We start from the raw sequence: 18,623 nt of genomic DNA, 5'->3' as shown, positions 1-18,623 counted from the left end.
ACATAGCAATTTTAAAAAATTAATCCACATTTGTCCAAGTAAAAGTTAATTTTTGCCCCAAATCATAATTTCTAAAAGCTTTCCTACCACCGAGGTTTAACCAATTGGCATGTAGTTGCTGGGATTACCTTTACACGCTTTTTGAACAAGTGTGTAATATTTGCAATTCTGCAAAATTTTGGCACGATGCCTATATCTGAAAAAGATTAGAAGATCATGGCCAATGCCTCTACAATTTCCCCTCCCTTATATCCCCAGTATCTTCGGATGCATCGCATCCAGTCTTGGTGACTTATCAGCTTTAAATTACACCAGCCTATACAGTAAATTCTCTTGATTAATTTTTAGTCCATCCAGTTTGTCAACTATCTCCTTTTTCACTATGACTTTGGCTGCATTTTCTTCTTGGTATAAAGACAGATGCAAAGTTCTCCTGGAATACCTCAGCTATGCCCTCTGCCTCCATGCATAACTTGGTCCTCAATCAGCCCCACTCTTCCTTTCGCCACCCTTTCTGTTTGCTGCCAATCTCTTCTCATGCTCTCTTTGCTTCTCTAGTTTTTTTTCACTTTCCCTCTAAACTTTCTATATTGAGCCATGTTTCTTACTTTTATTATCAACCTAATACCTGTCATATGCATCCTTTTTGTATGTACTTTTAACATTTAAATATGTTTAAAAATGAATGATCATGTATGAATAATGTGACCTTTTACCGAGGAGAAAATAAACCATTACGGAAAATGAGAAACTATAACTGCAGCAACATAGACAGTCCGATTAGGAAAATAATTAGAAAAGGATTAAGTTCAAAGATCCCAGTTTTGTTCTCCAAATAGAGCACAAATCTATTGCAGGCATTCCTGACCACAGCCTATATCAGCTCCTGTTCTGAGGTTACTGCTCTCTCTGCGAGATATGTGCAAAGTATTAGATTTTGAATATTTCAGCTACCGTACACTGCACAGCTCTAGTAATTACTTGCATCATTTGTAAATATGCTTTTCCAGAAGTATACAAATGCAGGCCCTCGGGTTACTGTGTGGAGTTTGCATGTTCTCCCCGTGTCTGCGTGGGTTTCCTCTGGGTGCTCCGGTTTCATCCCACACTCCAAAGATGTACGGAGTAGGTGGATTGGCCATGGTAAAGTAATTTGCCCCTTAATGTCCAGGGGGTGGGCCTGGGACTGGGCAAGATGTTCTGTCAGAGAGTCAGTGTAGACTTGATGGCCAAATGGCCTCCTATTAACATGTAGGGATTCTATAAATAATGGCCACTTGTATGATGCTTACCTGAGAGTATTCTCAATGCATTGCTCAGGCTGATTTGATGTCCATCCTTCAGCCAGGTGATTGATGGAAGTGGGATGCCTGAGGCTTCACAGGTCAATACAACAGGATTGTTGACTACAACGCTGATGTTCTCTGGCACTCCAAGTGCTCCATTAATACTTGGTGGCACTAAGAGAAAAGATTTGAAAATCAATTGATGGAAATAAATTGGTAGTCAACTATATTTTTACAATTAAGAGACTATTGATAATAATGGAACCAAAATCCTATCCATAGAAACATGTTTCATAGTATACTTCCATGCATTCCAAACAGCCTTTAAAGTTTACCACATTGGAACAAATTGTGTTACTATATTAATAGTGTGTTAATACTGGATTAATAACTGGAAGATCAGGGCTGGACTAACGTTGGCAGGTAATTAAGTTGTCCCTACGCTAATCAGTCATAAAGATTTCCCCATTCTTCCCCCAATATTTTTGCGTGTTCTTTTTTTTAGATTCCTTTGCATTCCAAACACATTCAATGTGAAAGAAACTTGGCCAAGGTTGCACTAAAGCCAATAACTATGTGTTGCTAAAAGCAGTCCAGGAGGGTTCCCTCCAATTTCTCTTCTTGTTTTTCTAAGTATTTGATGAGCGGCCAGGATTTTCTGGTCACGCCCGCCCTGGGACCAGAAATTCCCACCCAAGGTCAATGGACCTTTAAATAGTCCATCAAATTTTCCGCCCCGGCAGGATGGATTAGAATATTTACTCCAGTGTATCTTTCTCTGTTCACGGCAAGAGTTAGATTAGGAATTCACCATATAATGATCATATTCCACCAAGAGAAAGTTTTGAATTTGCCAGCTGTTAGATATAGATGTGAATGAAAGTCTGTGATTAAAAGTACCGCATTTGATTCTTCTCATTAGATAAAATTCTTTGAATTCCAACCCTTATGTTTGTCCCCATTTATCTAATACTCGGCCAAATCACAAAACAGATGCACACTTTCCACTGGTTACTCTCTTCACTTGCCAGGAACAGCGAGTCAGTTCCTTATTTTCTGAATTCATGCTATGTTGTAAAAAGATCAAGTTACTTTCACCTTAGCCCTTTGCTGAAATTGGTCCATAATTCTCCCAAATAGGGAAAGAAGCTGACTTTGCTCCTCATTATACAGGTTGTACTGAAGTGTATTTGCTAATATTAGCAAAATAGGGAAGAATATAGAGTTGTTAGGAGTCTAAATTCCAGAAACAATTATGTACAAATGAAGGTAAAGGATATTGCTACCATTCATCCATTCAGTTAGCTAAGAACTAATTGGTTAAACGTATAGACTATTTTTTGATCTTATGAAAAAAGCCACTGGAAAATTTGCTTGAAGAAAATGAGAAATAATTTTATAAGGATTTGATTTGTTAAATTTCATCACTAGCGGTATGACCGTGCAGGGAAAAGCTAAAATGGAATAGCAGATAACGGTCCAAATTGTTAGGCTCCCCAAATGGAAAAAAACTGTAAGCAAGCCTTGGTTCATCTTAGACGTATTACACTGCTACTTACCATGGACATTGAGGTCATATTTCTTATCAACCTGTCCTGCTACATTCACAGCCACACAAGTATATCGTCCAGTGTCAAAAACCTGTGCATTCTTAAGCTGTAGTAGCTGTCCATCATTCAGGATGGTCACTCCTCTGCCATTCATAAGAGGGCGACCATCTTTCAGCCATGTCAGTGCAGGACGAGGAATTCCCTGGGCCTTGCATTCTAAGATAATGTCATTCCCTCGAATAACGACGACTTCAGTCAGACGGCTTTCACTGTTACTAATAGTTGGCCGGACTGTTAAACAAACAAGAAAAAAATGAGTTCAGCATCTAAATAAAATTACACCCGAGAAGAAAACTTTATTAATGTTACAAATAAAAAAAAAGATAAAATCACCATAGTCCCAGATGATCATAACCTGATGGTGATGATTTATCCTGAGGATCACCATACCTGAGGTGAGGGGCAAGGTTGAGAAGGTGGCCCTTCATGAATAACCTCAGCCGGTACAGGAATTGAACACATGCTATTGGCATCACTCTACATCACTAATCAGCTGTCCAGCCAACTGAGCTAACCAAACCTCAAAGTTACAAATACATAGGTCAGAATGTTATGGCCGTTCACTCTGGTGTGACTTTCCCAACCTGCTGCAGTGAACGGAGATTTGGCTGGGCACCAAGTTCTCTGACTTCACTGCAGCGGGAGTGTGACATTAATGGCCAGTAAAATTGCATCCATAGTGTACAACTACATACTGTAAGTCGACTTTTTATTCTGAATATTTTAGTTCGCTACAACACAAAAGTACTTGTGCCCTTCAAAAGTGGAGAGCGAAGAGCCAACAGAGAATATGTCCAATTTAGTTTTTGTTAGGCTAAGTGCAAAATAGAACAAGGCAAGTAAGACAGTAGAAAACCCATTTAGTTTAACTCGTTAATTTACACTGACTAGCATGATCTCAGCAAGCTCCAATTCCTCAGATTGTATCAGGGGCCTGTCACGTTTCTTCTACATTTTATAGCTCAGTACAAGGCCACCATTATGAGAAAAGCTACGATCAGCACAAAGATTTTCAATGTCCTGTTTCACTCTAGAATATAGAATTAATTTTGGATAGACTTGCATATTTTTGAAGTCCTAGACAGTTACAAAGCTTACAATGTTTTCAATGTTTTATGATAGGCTATAAAACTGCATCTGCAATAGAACTTATAATAGGAAGTTTTGTCCTTTCCTTCACCACTTTACCCAAGTGTCTGCTTAAAGAAGCATTGCTCTCATTATCGAGAATGGAATTTCAGACGCAATCCAAATTACAATTCACTGATAAATCCCTTGATTTGTGTTGCTATTGATTCATACAGAAAATATAAATTTTCCATGTGAATCACAAACATCAGAATTTTGTTTGCAAATTGGGAGTAGACAAAGAGGGAATGAACAGAGTACTTACTGCAATTAGAATAAATTGCTTCAATGGTTTTCCTTTCCAGAGTAGACATGCATCACACTTACCCTTGCTTTTGTTGGAAAAGTGCCAAACATTATTTGATATGATTTTTGTATACTTGCATACTAATCAAAATCAAGTTAATAGTGCATGAAATCTGAATATTTCTCCTCTGAACACCCATAGAAATCACAAACATATGTAACTTTCTACTTTCTCTCTGCCCCACACACTTATACTCATTCTTTAGCCATGAGTCAAGCTCTTTAAACATGAAGAGATTTTAATTGTTAGGGATTAAATATGTCTTGTCCTCTTTTCTCTTTTTCTATGCACTTTAGGGATTATTTACTCACTTTAGGGGTTATTATACAATGATCACAAATGGGGAATACAGTCGGTTTTTCCCCCAGAAAAAATGACATCAACTCTAATGCCTACTGACCGCAATGAACTCAGGTAACTCAACACAGGCCAGGGGATTCAACCTGAGATTCTCTGATGTGAATGATTTAGTGTAACATTGGATGGTGTCAATACCCACTTGATTATTGAGGACCCTCCATAAATGCCCAATTTTATGTATTTGCATTTCCACCTCATGCTAACTGGATTTTGACCAGGCTAACTCATTCCACAAGTCCCTAAATATACAAAGAGTGCAAGAAAAAGACAGCACTTTCAGTGTAGAAAAGGTTCTAAGGCGTTGCACAGATGAACAAAGATCGAGGAATGAGCATTTGTCTGACAAAAAGAAACTTTAATTTGTCTTGTTTGTATTTAAACTTGGATCATATGGTACACATTATCATTTGAAGCAGCCGAGAATGATTGGGCCTACAGCACTAGCCTGAGGCACTCCTGCATTGATGTCCTGGAACTGAGATGATTGACCTCCAACAACCACAGCCTTGTTCCTTTGTGCTAGACATGAGTCCAACCAGATGAGAGCTTTTCCCCGATTCCAACTGACTTCAGTTTTGCTAGGCCTCCTTGACGTCACTCTTGGTCAACTGTTGCTTTGATGTCAAGAACAGTTATTGTCACCTCCTGTGTTCAGCTCTTTAGTCCATGTTTGGCTTAAAGCTGTAATAAGGTCAGAAGCTGAGTGGGTCTGGCAGAATCCAAACCGAGCATCAATAAACAGGTTACTGCTGAGCACGTGCCACCTGATTGTACAGTCAATTATGGTTTCCATCACTTCGCTAATGATAGGGAGTAGAGGGTTGGAACACCCCTGTTTTTTGTGGACAGGACAAAGCTGGACAATTTTCCACGTTGCCAGGTAGGTGCCAATGCTGCAGCTGGACTGGAAAAGCTTGGCTCAAGCTGCAGCTAGTTCTGGAACATGAGTCTTTAATACTATTGCTAGAACATTGTCAGGATTTTTAGCTTTTGCAGTATCCAGTGCCGTCAGCCTTTTCTTGCTATCACATGGAGTGAATTGAATTGCCTGAAGTCTGAGATTTGTGATGCTGGGGACCTCAGGAGGAGGCAGAGATAGGTCATCCACTTGGCATATCTGACTGAAGATGGTTGCAAATGTTTTCACCTTTTTTGTGCACCAATGTTCACGGCTCCCCCATCAGGATGGGGATATTTGTGGAAATTGTCCATCATCATTTACAACTGGATGTAGCAGGACTTCGATCTGATCTGCTTGTTGCCTACTTGGGTTCAGTAACAACCGTAGACTATCCTGCTTTCTCCCATCCCCACAGGTCCATAATTGGACAGCAAGTCCACCCTCTATAAATAGGCTGAATTGCAGTTCTGGCTTCTAATCCTCATTTGTGCCTGATGGTGGGGTTCAGAAATCCACAGGAAAATCTTGACACAAGGCTTTCAAAACCATTCAGATGTTCAGTTGATAAGAGGTATGTTTACCAAGAAGCACAAAAAGTCAATTGTTTCCAAGGTAGGAAACTGAAAGGCAGGAATAAAATCACTGAACTATACTTGCTTCCTGTCAAACGACTCAACAGTGAATAATAAATGCCTCCACTTAATACTTGTGGATAAGACCAAATTCTAGTCCATTCATGTGTATATATTTTACATCTTTTTTCAGGTTCTTATATAATTTGTGATGTATATATACCAACAAAAGATTTATGGACTGTCAGTAGGAAATTTTAAGAAGCACGTTTTAATAGATCATAATCTAATAACAACAGCCTCATGATCTATTGATAAGTGAAAATAAATGGATGTCCTGTCAATTATGTCAATATCAAAGACTGTCTTGCTTGTCACTTTCCCAATCTTATTTAAATATTTCAGTTTGACTGATTGATTTCTCACATTATCCCCTCTGTAAAAGTGAGTTCATCCTAAATTCTGTCCTATTCCCCTATTATTCCTGTGCTCACTAATGTACATTGGCTCCCGGTCATGCAATGCTCGATTTTAAATTCTCATAACTGTTTCAAATTTCTACATGGCCTTATCCTTCCATATCACTGCAATCTCCAAAATATCTGCGCTCCTTCAATTATGGCCTTTTCAGCATCATGGATATTAATCGCTCCACTATTGGTGGCCACATCTTCATTTGTTTAAACCTCCAGTTCTGAAATACCATTCCTAAACTTCTCCGACTTTCTACCTCACTTTCCCCTTTTACGACAATTCTTGCAACCTAACCCTTCAGCCAAACTTTTGGTTACCTGACTTAATATCACCTTATGTTGTTTGGTATTGTATTTTGTTTTATATTGCTCCTGTGAAGTACCTTGTGCTTGTGTTAAAAATGCTATATAAGTTGTGTTGATTTGCTTTTTTACAGCTTACTATGGTAAAGGTCAAAAATAACAATGATATATCCTGATATACTAACTGGTATACTGTTAGTAACAAGACAAAGATGACATATTCAGAAAGAATTCAGTTAAGGCAAAGTTGTGTTACATACCATACACCTCTAATGTATATTCCTTGATGCTATCTCCAGCAACATTAGATGCCACACAAGTGTAGGATGCACTGTCAGATATTTTAGCATTAGAGATCTGCAACTGTCGCCCACCAGAGACAACACGGACTTGTCTAGATTGGTCATTCAGCAATGGAGAACCTGCCCAGTAACAAAATAGATTCCATGAAAAAAAATTAAAGCAGGTTTATGGTTTTTATAGAAATGTAATATAATATACAATGACTTCATTACTCCATATTAGCAATCAAGCCTTTCTCCAAAGGTTACAGGATCACTAAGCCACAAAGGAGGAGAATTTGAGAAGATCTACACAATTCATTAGTCTCTTTACTATTCCTTGCACTTTGAAGTAAATCTTTTTGATGCAATACATCACCTCTTGACTATTCTATTGGGGTGATAGAGCGACTGGGGTTATGTAACTAAAGAACAAAGTGGGAACTTTTTTTAAAACAATGATGAATGTTTAATAACAGTCATTCTATATCTGGAGTACCAATTAGGCAGAATAAAAAGGATCAAAGATGAAAAATTAGATGCCAATGTCAATATTAGAAACTACAAAGCTCAGTGAGGCAAAAGCATTTCACTGCTAGATATCAACAAAACATGTCACAGATATTCAATTAATATATAAATGAAACTATTCTCAGAACCCTAAGTCTAACAGTAATGGGAGGCCCACTTTGGGGATGCAGCTGAGACCTGAAGGAGGTAATTCAATAAACTGATAAAAGTGTTGGCCTGCTCTTGGATTTAAACCAGTAATCAAAGATAAATCATGTTACTGGGTCCAAATATTCAGCTGCAACAAACAGGAGCATTTTGATAAGATCACAATGGGCGGGACTTTGCAATCAGCAACAAATGAAGAGCATTCATCATTGACCTTGCAGAAAGCTGTCTGCAAAGATCTAACCACTTCTGCGATGAGAATTTCCCTTTTCTTGATGTCAGTTTAAATCTGGCACCAAATCAAGAGAATGTCTTAGTGCACAGTAACAGTGATGCCAGCAAGTAGGTAAGCAATCAATCAAATTGAACTATTCGTACGTAACAAACCAGGACATTAAAGACAATTATGATTCATCACTTTTAATCTAAATTTTCAGGTTGTGAGTGGGAGAGTTGGGGAGGGAAGTGGCGAATGAGGAATGTCAGGGAGATGCGGAGAGGTGGCGAGTTGGAGGGTTGGCTAGTGGGCCACGGCAAAGACAATTGCAGCCCAAGAGCCACAAAGTGAATATCAGAATTATAGAGGGGTAGAATTAAAAAGTAAGGAAGTTATACTAAACCTGTCTTAAATATTAATTATACCAAACACCTAGACTACTGTCTGTAGTCCTCGCCACCATAATATAAAAAGTTTCTAGAGACACTGGAGAAGATGCAGAGAGAATTTACAAGGATGTTACCCAGAAATGTGGGTATAAATATCAGAAAAGGACTTTTTTATTGAAAAGCAGTCTGAGGGGTAACCAAGTAGAGGTGGTTAAAATTATTAAAATTTTAATAGAGTGGATAAGGAGAGAATAGATAAAAGCAAATTACTGCGGAAGCTAGAATCTGAAATAAAAACTGAAAATGCTGGAAAATCTCAACAGGTCTGACAGAGAGAGAGCAGAGCTAATGTTTCAAGTCTAGATGATTCTTCATCAGGTCTCTGATGAAGAGACATCTACACTAGAAACATTGGGTGGAATATTTCCAAAAAATCACGAAGGGGGCAATCTTACCAAAAGATTCTAAGCGCTGAACGAGCATGAAAACTGGAGAGAATCATACCCATTTTTTGGGCGAGCTCCCAGATTCAATTGGATGGCACTTAGAAAAAAGAGGCAACATGTGATTCTGGCCAGTAGAGGGAGTGGGCGGAGCATATTCACGCCGGGAATCTGGCTGCTGAGCTTTAGGGGCACTACTGCACAGGCGCCCGGATGTCCGAGTGCACTGTGTACAAGTGTACACAGTGAACTGAGTGATCTGGCACTGTCCCCACTCCCAGACATCGCACCACATCCTCTCCTATCCCTCCACCCCCCCCCCCCCCCCCCGCCGATTGCTGACCCCAATCGCCACACCACCTTGATCAATTGCTGGACCCGGCACCCCAGACCGGCCGATCATGACGATGGTTACCCTGGCAGAACGTGGCCGGCATATCACTAGAGGTGAGAAACTGGGCGCAAAGCTGTTTTTTTGCCTCTTGCCCGATCTGATCAGCTCACAACGCCAATCAACCAGCATGTCAAGCTGGTACGATTGCTCCTTTAGTGTCATAACGGTGAGAAAACTGGTGCGATCCACGCCAGTCTGTCTGGCATGGATCAGACCACGATCATCCTACTTTTAATCATTTTATGGGAGAGCAGTGAACGCCAGTTCTGGTAGGGGGAGGACCTAAACATGCCGGTGAGCGATCAGGCGTCATTTTGAAAGGGTGCCCTGATCTCACAGCACACTGGAAGATCAGTTCCTTGCCCTCACAGACATTGGGGACCCACTGCCTCATCGGTGACATGTTTCCCCACCCTCTCCCCTACATGGATTGCCCCCATGGGACATCAGCGCCCTCCCATTGGGTCCCCCTTCATGACCCCCGACATGCCTGCCTTCATGCCCCACCCCTTTATGTTCCCCCATCATAGCTCCCCTTTCATGACCCACCTCCACTTAAGCCTCACCTCCCTTGGCACTGGCCCTGGCATACTGGCACCAAGCTGTGCACCAAGTGGGAACTGCCAATGTGTCAGGTGGGCACTGCTCAGTCATGCCCCTGACCACCTGAGGACTTCAATGGCCTCCGAACCCCACGGCATGGACATCGCGCCTGGACTCCACTAATAGTGATTATCACCCGGTTCGCATCTCCTCCAATAGACCCCCACTGCAAAGAGACCCTGTGAAGGATTTTGAATTATTCTTCTCTACATATGCTCTCTGCACAGGACTGATGCCTAGACTCTGTCGAGTAAGTGGAGCTTGTCAAAGCAATTGCTTTGCTTAGACTGGTGCATGAAGCAATTGACAATTGAAGCACTCCCTAAATTAATATAGAGTTCAGTGGTGCCTAGACCTAAAGTCTGTGCTGGAGCCAAAAAGAAAGTATCTGTCAGTATGTTTTGGACAACTGGTCCTGCTGCGGAGAAGGTAAGAGGTTCCAAGGAGACAGTGGCCCAATAGTATTGTCATTGGACTGGTCATCCAGAAACCCAGGGTAATGCTCTGGGGACCTGGGTTCAAATCCCGTCATGGCAGATGATGACATTTCAATTCAATAAAAATCTAGAATGATGACCATGAAACCATTGGCGATTGTTATAAAAATCCATTTGGTTCATTAATGTCCTTTAGGGACTGAAATCTGCTGCCCTTACCTGGTCTGGCCTGCATGTGACTCCAGATCCACACGAAAGTAGTTTACTCTTCACTGCCACTCAATTCGAGGGCAAATGCTGGCCTTGCCAGAGTGCCCACATCCCAAGAAAGAATAAAAAAAAGGAAGAGGAAAGACTTCGAAATCCTTCATTCACACAAAGAGCCAAGGCAAACCCCGCTACCAAGGGACCAGGTACTGCTCCCTGAGGCCCAGAATTTTGTTGTGTGGAAAGAGACGTTGAGGGGGAGAGAGAGAGACACCTGTTCATAGACACACCTCCCCCACCCTCCATTCCAGGAGAGGGTTGGAGATTACAGAGCTTTTCAAGAGTCTCCTCCAATAGACCCCACTGCAGAGAGACCCCATGAAGGAGCCTTTCAAGAGAGACCCTCGCTGGTGGGAGCAGACTTGACATCGAAGCATTCCAGTTTCCCTAAGAGGCCTTCTTACATTAGATGTCAGGCTCTTTGCTTTTCTATGAAATAAGCCAAATGCCTGTCCTAGGCAGTCACTCTGGATGTCTGATGAGCCTAACTTGATCACTGGTTGTACATTCTTCAGGCACCCTTGGGGGAGAGGAAATTATGCCTCATTATACCCAAATGTGGATCAGTTTTTGTAAAGAGCTCTGACCTGTTTGAGATTAAATAAGCCACTTAGAAGCTGTCAATTTATATTGGTTTATTGTTGAAAAGAATAGTAACTTACGATCCTTACACCAAACCTCTTGATTTTCTTTTAAAGAATTTATCTCCCAATTAATAAGATGTTAGGGTTGGCAATATTACGGCAGATAGAATTTCCACATTCCAGCCTTTGGAACAACAGAATCCTGAAAAGATGAAACCGGCCTGAATGGAACAACAGTTTAAAATCCCAGATCATTCTGCATTGCAGGAATAGAGCCAAAATGTAGGAGCTGCAGCTTAAGAGTCCAGAAACTCATCCTTTAACATTCCCAATGCATCTGCTCTGCTCCAGAGACAGTTAAAATAGTTGCTGCATCTCTGAGATCTTTCAGTAACTGAGAAAGAAGTAGGGGAATCCTTTTCAAAACCAGCGACAATGAGTTCTACTAGGAAGCATTGCCAATATTTTGTGTGGTAGCATTTCTTTGAGTGGGGCTTGCTTGGAAACCAGCAATGTGGCAGCAGAGACCATTGGGAATAATACCACCAAGAGAGCTGGGGAATGTCTAAACAAAAGCAGCTAAGTATTTTATATCTGCCTTCACAGTAGGAGACACAAGAAGCATCCTGAGAATAGTAGAAAATTAAAGGACAAAAGAAAGGCAAGAACTTAAAAGCATCACTAGAGAAAAAGTACTAGGTAAATTAGTGGGATTAAGGTCTGACTAGTCCCCTGGACCTAATGCCTGCATCAAAGTCTTAAAAGAAGTGGCTGCAGAGATAATAGAAGATTGTACTCTTCCAAAATTCCCTAAATTTTTCAAAGGTCCCAGCGGATTGGAAAACCACAAATACAACTCCGATATTCAACAAAGAAAGGAGACAGAAAGCTGGGAACCTCAAACCAGTCAGTCTAACATTGTCATTGGGAAATTGCTGGAATCCATTATTAAGGCAATCCAGCACAGTTAACATGGTTTTATGAAAGGGAAATGATGTTTTTCAAATTTATTGGAGTTCTTTGAGAATGTAACAAACAGGGTGGATGAAGAGGAACCAGAAGGTGCTGTTGAAGACCAATGGTAAGCTGATCAAATGACTGAAATATTTTAATTTTCTTTTCTGGATATCACTTTTAGATTTTTTTTGTTCTTGTTCATGGGAGGTACAACAAGTGGTTAGGAAGGCAAATGGAATGTTAGCGTCTACTGCAAGGGGATGGAGTATAAAAATAGGGAAGCTTTGCTACAACTGTGCAGGTATAGGTGAGGCTGCACCTATCCAGTTTTGGTCTCCTTACTTGAGGAGAAATATACTTGCATTGGAGACAGTTCAGGGAAGGTTCACCACATTGATTCCTGGGATGTAGAGTTTGTCTTATGTGAAAAGGTTGAGCAGGCTAGGTCTATATTCCTTGAAAGTTAAAAGAATGAGAGATGATCTTATTGAAACATATGATTATGAGGGGAATAACAGAATAGAGGTTGAAAGGATGTTTCCCTTTAGAACTAGGGGACAAACTTTCAGAAAAAGGGTCTCCCATTTAAGATGGCGATGAAGAGGGATTTCTTCTCTCAGGGCGTCATTAACGTTTGGAATTCACTACCCGGAGAGCAGTGGAGGCTGGAACATTGAATATATACAAGATTGAGTAAGACAGATTTTTGATTGACAAGGGAGTCAAGGCTTATGGGGGCAGGCAGGAAAGTAAATTAGGAGCAGAAATTTATCAGCTATGATCTTACTGAATAGTAGGGTGGGCTCGAGGAGCTAAATGGCGTACTCCAGCTCATACTTCTTATGTTCTTGAGGAAAGAACAGCAATGCAATCACTCATAAAAGATCTGGGCCTCAGGGGGTGGAGATGCTACAGTACCAGCAATAGCAAAATAATGTAATTGAACCATGATAAGTTTATATAAGCAATATGGCATTGAAATTTATAATGGGAAAAAGTTTTCAACAGGAAGTCAAGTGTGGTTGTAGCTTTTTAATATTACTATTCCAGATGGACAATTGTATTTTTTTTCATTTCAAGGATCCTATAGATATAACCCGATGCTTTGCAGCCTCTGATGCCTCGCCATGTTATAATTAACAGCCTACACCTTTCAACTATATTTTACTGTAGATGTTAATTACTCACCATTTTTCTTCCACACCAGACTTGGTGGTGGGATGCCGCTGGATTCACAAATCAGGCTGATTTGGCTTCCTTCTACGACTGTCAGCTTGGATAATTCACTTGATCCTTGAATACTGGGTGGAACTAAACAATAAAATACAAGTTTGTTTACATAACAGGCTCCACATAAACAGATGTTTTGGGTTGTAATTCTAAGCCACGTTTTCTGAGAAAGTATAAAAATACAAGTAGAAAAGCTAAATAATTGTGAACAACCTTGGTCATTTTTTTATGAATGAAGCACATTCTGTCGTGTAGAGTTTGCATGTTCTCCCCGTGTCTGCGTGGGTTTCCTCCGGGTGCTCCGGTTTCCTCCCACAGTCCAAAGATGTGTGGGTTGGGTGGATTGGCCATGCTAAAAATTGCCCCTTAATGTCGGGGGACTAGCTAGGGTAAATGCCTGGGATTATGGGAATAGGGCCTGGTGGGATTACGGTCAGTGCAGATTCGATGGGCCAAATGGCCTCTTGCACAGTAGATTCTATTCTATTCTATATCGATACAAAATTAGTTAAAGATGGAGCTCTCTGGAAATTGAAGGCGGGTCTGTAGAAACAAAGAGAGTTTGAATTGATTCTGCTTCAGTTTAGTTGAATAGTTTAATAAAAAATATAGTTTCAAATTCCTTTATAAAGTTCAGTCTGTTTATAAGAAGTAGCTTCAACTGGCTCCAGACTAGAGTAGTTGAAATATGTTCAACAATTGTATTAAACTGATACGAATTGTAATTTTCAAAAGGCAAGGGACCAATTTTTCATGATCTTCAATGTCTCAAAGTTTAAGAACAATCACTTTGGATACAAATTTCCAAAAATAAGAGCAAAGAGGCTAAATTATTAAAGGGCCAATCTTTGTTCCCACTGTTTAATATCTTATTGCCAAGTTCACATTAACCTTAAAAATGTTTCACTGGTGACTTGCAAATGAAGTGAAGTCTGGCATTTTAACCCAATCACTAGTCAGATCATTCTAAAGATACCATCTATGTCCCAGATCTTTAAATATCAACTTGTACAGAAACCAGGAAATTAAAAATGGAAAAAGAAAGAAGTGTGCACTTAGAGGTTGTCAAGGTACAGCTCTTTGTGTCAATCCCAACCAGGCTGTGCTTTTGTTCTTAAACCAGGATAATAAATTTAGACTCCAAGGTAACGTATACCGGAAAATGGAATTCTCTGCATTTGGCATCAATATCAGGATCAGGCGTCCCCAAGTGACATATCATCCAGCCAGATGCAAGAGTAAAAGTTACATTACACTGATAATGTGCTTGAAATCTAACCTCAGAGAAATAAGCCTATACTTCACTAGAGACTAAATTTTGATTTCCCACATTCATCATCCTTGTGCCTTTGAATAATAATTCCAAACTGTCAGCAATTTTGTGTTATGGAACCACAGGCATCAAAAATTGGATTAAAAGTTCTCTAACCCATTTCAGTTGGAATTCTTAAATTGGACTTTTATTCCATCAACCTGGATTTTTCTTCCTTCTCTGAGATAAAATCTCTTTATTGAAATAAATGATCCAATGAGCTCCTACTGACTATGGCATTCTTAACAATCAATCTCTTATGCAATAAAATGATAAACATTTTCTCTACAGTTCACTGCATGCATGAACTGAAAGTTACTGCCTTTAACACCAAGGCAGCAAAGAGCCTTAGTAAAATTTAAGTCAATGAGATCAGAGGAAAAGCTCTACAATGGTTGGAGTCAGATCTGGAACAAAGGAAGATGGTTGTGACAGTTGACAGCTAATTATTACAGCCCTAAGATGTTGGCCTAGACCAATCATCATCACCTCATCAATAACCTTCAGAACATTAGCAGTGGAGCTCTTTGCTGACAATTGCAAAGGTCATCTCCATTTACAAATACTCAGATAATGAAGCAGTCCGTGCCTGCATGCAGCAACACCTGGACAGCATTCAGGTTTGGGTTAAGTGGCAAGAAATATTTGTGTCACATGTATGCCAGGCAAAGGCCATTTCCAACAAGAGGAAGCATAACATTGAACTTAATATCTAATTAATGTGAGGTTCACTACAATCAGCAGTAAAATTATTGGTTTGTAGCTATCAGGGTCTTTGTTGAAACTTGTAAATACATGCAATAGCCAAGGAATCAGTTTTATGCCAGGGATTGATGCGATCTTCTCTAGAACGTGTACCTGAAAACGAAGGCCTGAGGCTTACACCTAATTGGGCCATGGGCTACATTTCAATAAAGCCAGTGAACTGTAGACATCCATCAAGCATCTTAATGATACTTGCTGGCTTGGGCCTTCTCAAATCAGCTGACTCAAACACTGAGCCTGGTCACAGATAATTCCTGGAATAGGGATGGGGAGAACAGGTGAGGGTGGTATGAGCATGGGCTGGCATCTGCCCACAGTATTGCTGTGGAAACAGTAGGAGCACTTATGGAGCCACATTGAAATAACTTTTAAAAAGTACAGTATTTTAACTGGTAAATAACTGGAGGCCCATTCATAGAATAGAATAGAATCATAGAATCATGCAGTGCAGAAGGCGGCCATTCGGCCCATCAAGTCTGCACTGACCGCAATCCCACCCAGACCCTATCCCCATAACCCCATGCATTTACTCTAGCTAGCCCCTGACACTAAGGGGAATTTAGCATGGCCAATCCACCTAACCCGCACATCTTTGGACTGTGGGAGGAAACCAGAGCACCTGGAGGAAACCCACGCAGACACGGGTAGAATGTGCAAATTCCACACAGTGACCCAAGCCGGGATTTGAACCCGGGACCCTGGTGGTGAGTCAACAGTGCTAACCACTGTGTCACCGTGCCACCCAAAAGCACAATTTGTTAAGTAAGACTGTGCCAGAAAGCCAGTTGCCCGTTACAGACTATAGGCTGTCTTCCCAACACTTTATTTCTCTCGGACATAGCTTCCTTCTCTGCTTCAAGCTTCATCCACAGCTTTCAGAATCTCTGTTTTAACTTTTCCCCTGGTGCAAGCCTCTCTCCTAGCTCCAAACAACTTTCACAAACTTTCTTCCAACAACCGCACATTTCTGTGGTCCTCTTCTTACAAACAACTTCTCAAATGGACTCCAATCTTTCGAAATTCAACCCAGCCCACTTGTTGGCAAGGGTTATGGGGGTCAAACCACACAATCATGTTTTAAAGCCAATGCTTCCAGCCGGTGAATAGGGAAAACCAGCTACTCGGCAGACAGTGGAAAGAAATCTCCGATATTACAAATATATTACAAAGAATTTCGGCAAAATACAAAAATTACAACTTGTGATCTGCATTCTAATATTCACTTGCAGTTTAGACAAAAGTGATATTTAGAAAACTTTTTAAAATATTCTTATCCATTCCTGTACAATAGCAATGCCAACATACCCCAAATGTTTAAGTTGTAGTTCTTCTCTGTTTTACCAGCCACATTTGTGGCTTCACATGTATAACGACCAGCGTCCAGGACTTGAGCAGCCTCAATCTATGAGTTAGGGAAAGAAAGTTAGGATACTAGTAGATTATGTGCAATGAGCATTTTCCTAACATTTTGACATTTCTATTTAAGCAAGTTAATGTTACAATATAGTGTTGTAAAGCATTACAGGTTTCTTGAATCCTCTTTTATCATTCTCTTTCTCCTGCCACAGATAATGGTGCAGAAATGAAGAAAAATTTTGGAGGAATAATTTTGAGAGTTCAAACTCAAAAGGAGACTGCTCTTGTCTGATGATGCATGATACATATTTGTTTTTAATGGCTTTAATTAGTGTGTGTTCAGCTCAGTAACAGGTAAGGGGTTCTCATACCTTTACAATTTCTTATTTGATGCAATTTCAATTAGGCTTCCCCTTCAACCCTCAAGTTTCCCCCAAGCTTCACTTCAACTCCCCAGTTGCCAACATCATAAACAGCATATGATGAAGAGGTTTTTTGGCTGGGGGTGTGGTGGTTGTGGAGGGCAGAGGGGGAAATGGAGAGAGAGAAAGTAAGGGTGTGAGGGTAGAGGAGGGCATGAAGGAAGAAGACCATGGGGGGAGGGAGAGCTGGGCATTTGGGGAAGGAGGAGCCAGGGTGCTGGGAGTGTGGGCCAAGGGGAGCCAGGGAGTGGAGCTGGAGGAGTCTGGAGGGTTAGGGAAAGAGGAACTGAAGGAGTGAGTGAGTTTTAACAATACTCGCTCCCAAGGAGGCTGAGTGTTTGCTACTAAAAAGATCAATGTAAAAAGAGGTGTAACTGCTGGGCAATCAGCCCAAATGACATGTCCTAGTGGAAACGTCAACACAGCCTCCTCCAGGGCCCATTCAGGCACACTGCAGCTTCTATATTTGAGTGTAAGTGGGTTTCTTGGAAGTTGTGGTACTGTTGCAGCACTCAGTGGCAAACCTCTCAGCATTCAGTGATTTTGAGACTACAAGATCCAGGTTATGAAAAGGCACTTAGACTGAAATTGCCAACAATTAAATAAGAAACAGAAACTCAGCAGGTCTCGCAGCATCTGTGGAGAGAAACAGAGTTAACATTTTGATCCTTCCAGTATTTTCTGTTTCAATTTCAGATTGCCAATACTTTTTACCAAGACTTAACTTTTTTGGCATGATTCGTTTGTATCAGTTGCACAAATACAGTAACCACAAGCCATTGAATGCATGTCAATGATGAGGCACATAAAGAGAGGCAGTTTTGTGAAGTTGATGGCAGAGTGGCAAAACTAGGATAGCATATTTTGGACATTTGAATTTAACTCTACACTTGCCCTTCAAAGTTGCTGAGCCATTTAATTACAAATAATGGCAAGCACCATTAACCCCATTGATATATTGGGAGGAAAATCAATAGTGTTTTCCTACACAAATACAGCAGACACCAAGGGCTAGACTTTCACCCTGGAATCAGTAAATTTCCCAGCATGGTCCACTTGCCTCATGAGAAAGTGCCAGCAAGGATAGATTTTCATTCTAGGGTGGGGGCTGGTATTAAATAGAGTTGGACCTGATGCCCCCAGAAAGAGTTCAGAGCTAGCCACAGGGACAGCTGTGTGTGGAAGCAGGCTGTTAAAAAGGCCATTCCTAGTCCAGATTTTGTTCCAGCTGTAATAACAGTAAAAAAAGAACAGCCCTATAGTCCTCATCTCACATGCTCCCCATGCTCCATCCATGCCAACTCATGCCCCCACCTACCATCCATGAACCCTCATACCTCTTATGCCA

General features: G+C 40.8%; 1 protein-coding gene across 1 annotated transcript in view; it reads right to left on the bottom strand.

The window, feature by feature from the left end:
• Positions 1-18,623, bottom strand: part of hmcn1 (hemicentin 1) — a 493,052-nt gene that overhangs the window by 168,632 nt on the left and 305,797 nt on the right. Inside the window, exons 42-46 of the mRNA XM_078218304.1 lie at positions 16,803-16,899; positions 13,379-13,501; positions 7,201-7,362; positions 2,846-3,127; positions 1,293-1,460 (exon numbers count right to left, since the gene is read on the bottom strand). Coding sequence (XP_078074430.1) covers positions 1,293-1,460; positions 2,846-3,127; positions 7,201-7,362; positions 13,379-13,501; positions 16,803-16,899 — 832 coding nt within the window. The remainder of the gene's footprint in view (positions 1-1,292; positions 1,461-2,845; positions 3,128-7,200; positions 7,363-13,378; positions 13,502-16,802; positions 16,900-18,623) is intronic.

This window comes from Mustelus asterias, chromosome 8 (assembly GCF_964213995.1).
Source record: "Mustelus asterias chromosome 8, sMusAst1.hap1.1, whole genome shotgun sequence".
In the NCBI taxonomy this organism is placed as follows: domain Eukaryota; kingdom Metazoa; phylum Chordata; class Chondrichthyes; order Carcharhiniformes; family Triakidae; genus Mustelus; species Mustelus asterias.
This window is presented reverse-complemented; position numbering and strand designations above follow the sequence as displayed.